The sequence below is a fragment of the Sabethes cyaneus genome, chromosome 1, assembly GCF_943734655.1.
Source record: "Sabethes cyaneus chromosome 1, idSabCyanKW18_F2, whole genome shotgun sequence".
NCBI lineage: Eukaryota > Metazoa > Arthropoda > Insecta > Diptera > Culicidae > Sabethes > Sabethes cyaneus.
In genome coordinates, this window is record NC_071353.1 from 61,167,375 (window position 1) to 61,172,459 (window position 5,085).

At 40.1% G+C, this 5,085-nt stretch overlaps 1 protein-coding gene across 1 annotated transcript; it reads right to left on the reverse strand.

The window, feature by feature from the left end:
• Nucleotides 1-1,712: 1,712 nt before the first annotated feature.
• Nucleotides 1,713-4,777, reverse strand: LOC128745737 (uncharacterized). The gene is given in 3 exon segments (XM_053842817.1): nucleotides 1,713-2,123; nucleotides 2,184-3,761; nucleotides 4,055-4,777. Coding segments are annotated over 3 exon segments (2,712 nt in total).
• Nucleotides 4,778-5,085: the final 308 nt, after the last annotated feature.

Genomic DNA, 5,085 nt, shown 5'->3' on the forward strand with positions numbered 1-5,085 from the left:
GCAAGCAGAGGACGGAAGCATTACTTCAGCTCCGGCGCCTTGAATACCCACCCTGATGGAAACAGCGGTTACTGAAAAGGAAATCAGCAAGCGGGCAACTGATTCGGCCAGATAAGGCCAAAATCCCGAAACGCTTTTACTCGACCAAAAAGAGAACCTCGTCAACCGAAGTAAACTAGACCGGAGCTCAACGTCTATGGCGAGGCTCTATGCAAGCCGAATTTATAACCACCGTGAGTAAGTTTTTTTTAGCACTGCTTCGAACTATCATTTCTAATGTTATCATTTTGCAGTATCAAAAATAAAGCTAACGACACTCAACGGAAGCCGAACGGAAACCATCATCATCGAACAACGTCGGTCCAGTCTACAATATGCAGCGACCTTGCAAAAACTCCGGCAACTCTATGGCCAAGCAGCGTTAGTATCATTCGATTCAGTGCAAAGAAACCCTTTCGGCAGCATTCATACAGTGGAGCGGAAATGCTCAATCCCATCATGTCGAAGGATGCAGCGACCAGCAGCAGCTCGACAACATTGTCCACGTGCCAGCGAATTGAATAAATAAGTTGGATTAAAATAATTTTTTTTATTTTGACTCACTGCGAATATGCGTTGTGTTCGCGGGATCGTGTTGGTCCGAAAGGTTTCGAAAAATATCGCCTTTGTATCGAAAATATCGTTAGTTTTGATCACTAAAAATAACGTACTTAACCCTCTAACGGGTAAGACCGTCTGTAGACGGCCTTCGCTTTTGGAGCTCCACAGCCACATACGAAATTTGTCTTGAATTGACAATATGAGAAACATGTTCAGAACAGATTTCCTGACATGTTGATACTACTATCACTACATTCTGACCATGCGTTCAAAAGTTATCATCTTTCAAAAACAAGAATTCCGAAAAATTCGGGAAAAAATTATGGTGCGAATATTCCCTTTTTTACGTTTGAAGAAAAAGGACATCTAGAACAGAATGTTCGATCTCAACTTTTTCCTATGAGTAATTTACATGCTTTTTTTCAATTTTGTGATATATTTGAACTGAAAAAATAATTGGGTAGAACGTTAGGCATGAAAAACTAAAAAGAGAAATTGGACTATTTCATACCTAGCGGTCCTCCAGTTAAATATTTTCCCATGAAAATCAACACTCTTGCTTCTTTTGAGTGTCCTTTTATGATAAAGTAATCATTTGCTCGATTGCATCGTTTTTACGATGTTGCCCGTTAGAGGGTTAAACGTTATATTTCATGGGCCAGTAGTACGCAATAATTGTATTGTGAAACTAAATTGTTATTTATGCAACTTTTTACAAATTAAATGCAATAACAAAAGCACAACTTATATAAAATCGATTATTATCGATATTAACTGCACATGCGTTATAAACGAATAAAACGTATGGTTACGTTTTGTGTTTTTCTTTCGACGTAATAGAAAAATACTGCTTGGAGTATACCATAGAATTGGTTGATGTAACAATATTTAAAATAAACCATTTATTAACGCTCAAAAGTATTCAGAACAGTATGATGCCATAATTAATCGGAAAACGACTTATTCGGACAGATTACGCCTTAAAAACAAAACTCGATGGCACAACTAAAACGTAATAAATCTAAAATATTGAAAACTGCACCTTTTTCAATACCTCCGAAGGCAGCGTGTGGTTCGCCTCATGAAAAAGTTAAGACTAAAAACATCACAATTTAATCTACAGTTACCGCTCGCTTCAGCTGGTTGTCAGCCTCTTCTTGTTCCACATCATCATCGTTGAACCGCAGTGTTTTTCGTCTACTTCTGAGATTTGTACAATTATGTTGCGGTTGTACCTCATTGGTATTCTCTTGAACATAAACCGAATTCCGTCTGCGCTTTCGGATTTCGTCATCTAAGTTTTAAGGCGTAGTCAACGAAATGGTTTCTACATCTTCCACCTCTAGCTCTTCGTTGAAGGTGATTTTCGGTTTTGTAGTGTGAATAATCTTACGGCGTCCACCTGAACCACGAGCTTCTGGTGTGTCAAAGCCCGAGTCCAAAAACAGAACACTTTTAGCACGCCGTTTTACACTCGGTGTTTTCAGAATTGATTTGACGATTTCCTTTCGCCGTAAAGTGTGCTGCAAATTTAGATAAACCGTTAACAAAATAATACAAACTATTTCATCGTTTAATCTTACATCGTTGAAGATAGTCTTGCTTGACTTTTTGTTATCACTTTTGCCCGGTGTCGGCGTACAATCAGCACAGAGGCTATTTCTCACCAAACTGCTTCTTCTTGGAGTGGTTGCAATGCGAACTGAGCGTTTTATTGGTGTTACGACCGTTACAGACTCCTTCAGCACCGATTCCAGCATCATTTTCTTCTTAGCCTCTTCACGAGCTTTTTTAATCAAGTCGGCTATTCCGCTAGCCTTGGTTTTCATAGGTTTCTTTTCGCGTTTTCCCTTCAACTTTTTGACTTTTTGTGGTTTTGAAATTTCTTGCCAATGGTTGTCCTTTAGCTGTCGCAATTCATCGAAACGACGATCGAGGTTTTCCAAATCTAGTGAAACCATCAACCAAAATCCGTCCAAGTCATCGGCTCGCACTTTTCGATTCGTCCAGCTTTTTTCGTAGTGACCCACTAGCTCCTTGAACTTGGATAGCTTTTTGTTAATAACAATATTGGTTTGTCCTTGAGCAGCAATTATCAGTCCTTTGCCATTCTCATCAATGGTTTCACTCTCAAGATCGTCCTTGTAACTTTCACACAGTTCCTGAAGACGCTTTAATTCCTTTTCAACTAAGTCATAGTAGAAAGTCACCTTTTCGCGCAAATCGTTTGGAGGTTGGTCTTCCTCTCGGAAATTCACTAATGAAGACCGACTGCTTCCGCCACTGCTTCGACGTCTATTTTCCTGTTTGTTCAACAGTACAGTAGCGAGATTTACCTCAGCAAGTGGTTTCATCATGTGCAAATCGTCCTCGATAAAGCTCATCCGAGGAGTACCAGAACGGCGCTGAGGACTCGCGAGTTCAACTTTATATGGAGCAGTATTTTTAACGATGGGATTTTCTTTAGTCCGACTGTTACTGTTTACGACTAATCCTATAGAATTTCGACTACTGATAATCTGTGTAACATTTACAGATTCAGAGACAGTCGGATTGTGCTCATCTTCGGTAAATATTAAAGATGGCCTACCACTTAAGGTTTTTCCTCCACTGCCGATCAATTTTGGCGTTGCATTAACGAATGCAAAATCATCGATTGTTGGTCGTCTGTCACGCATGATTTCTACCTTTTCCTCACGCTTAGTAAAAGATTCGTTGATTTGCTTGGGCAACATTTTTGTAATTTTAACTAAATGTGGCGATTCGTCATCCGAAATAGTGATTACCTGAGGTTCCCACTCATCGTCGTCTGCCTCAGACTTGACCAGCGTCGGTTTTATATCTTCAACGGCGAAAATCATTGAGCGGCGACGAGTTTCGCGTTTCCGCATGGCAATAGCGTCCGAATCTGCGACCATCTTCTTTGGCGTCGGAGTGTCAACGTCGATCGGCCTAGTACCTACAAAGATGTCGTCATCATCACTAGATGGTTTAGGGGGAAATCTGTACGCTGCAGCGGGCTGCTGCAATAAGGCATTCGCTTGAGGCAGTTTTTCGAGGCTCTTCTTCTTACGGTTAGTCGATGTAACCATGGGACAATCCTTATTAAAAATGAAATTGAATTTAACGGATTTCTGCCCGGACCGCACTTCTTGATATGTCTGTTGGTAAAAACAAACAGAATTTAAGCATAGTTCCGATGTATATTTTAATTTATCGAACGGTTTGCATCTGCACGCATAGCTAGGTAAATTAAAAAAATTAAAGTCCCTGCTTTGGCTCTCGGATTTAATTCAAAAATATTATATCAAATGCAATGATTTTAAACAATAAAAGGAGATGTAAGCATATGAATAAAATGAAAGAATTCAAGAAATCGGGAAATGCAATCGCATTTAAAATCAAAAAAGCGACAAATACATTAGACAGTGATAAATTTTAACCGTCTACTTACTATTAGTCTACTGCTTCCAGCCCCCGCTTTCTCTAGGACCCCCTTCCTATTTAGAGCAGCTGTGTTTTTCGGTTTGTTCTTGTTGCTGCTCGTCGTTGCACCACTCGATGCAGTTGTTGTTGCTTTACCTCTCGTTAGTGCGTCTGTCGGTTTCTGCTCTTTTTTCATGCCGTTGTCGTTTCCTCTCGTCGAAGGCGCACCCTTGCGCCAAGTATCAACTTTAGGTTTGGCTTTCTTGATCGAAGCAGGAGTCTTCATGTTTAAGATATGCACTGCTTGCTTCTTTTCTACGGTTAAAAGCGGCTCTTTCCGGCGAGTGTCCACTCTAGGTTCAGTTTTTTTAAACAAGTTTTTTTCATATTCCCGGTCTACTAAATAATTTTTGGGGACCACAGAAACAAATGGCTTCTTTTTAACCAAATTTTGCTTTGCTCGAGCACGCTCCTCTTTAAACCGTAACAGTCTAGCAAGTCGGTCCTGGTATTTACACCGCCGTTCATTTTCTTTGTTTTCGTGCACCTCCGGTATATGATCCGGCGGATTTTTGTAGAATACTTCATCGTCGTTCTCATCATTCTCGAATTCATGCACATTTAGATTTCGTTTATAAAAGTGAAGATCTTGTCGGGAAATTTCGCGTTTCCATTTCACAAATTGGCAATTGTTTTGTTCTTCTAAACGATTACCGCGGGAAGCGTTTTTATAGAATGATTTATATTCCATGAGCGGCACTGACTTGACGGACACGAATTATTTTTCACTTTCTGCGCGTTGTTTGTTCTCGTCCTGACTACTGTGATTATTTTAACGTTCTTTTGTGCAATTCACACAATATTGTTGATTGCAAGGAAAATTGTGCCATCCAAAGTGCGAAATCGCTCATAAAACTGCGATCCAGCATTAAATCGTTTCGGTATCTTCGGCGCACTTTTTCGTTACATTCCAAGCAATAAGTGCGCTGAAGAGACCGAAACGATTTAAGCCAAAATAGCACTTTTATGGACGATTGCGCACTTTGGATGGTAACATTT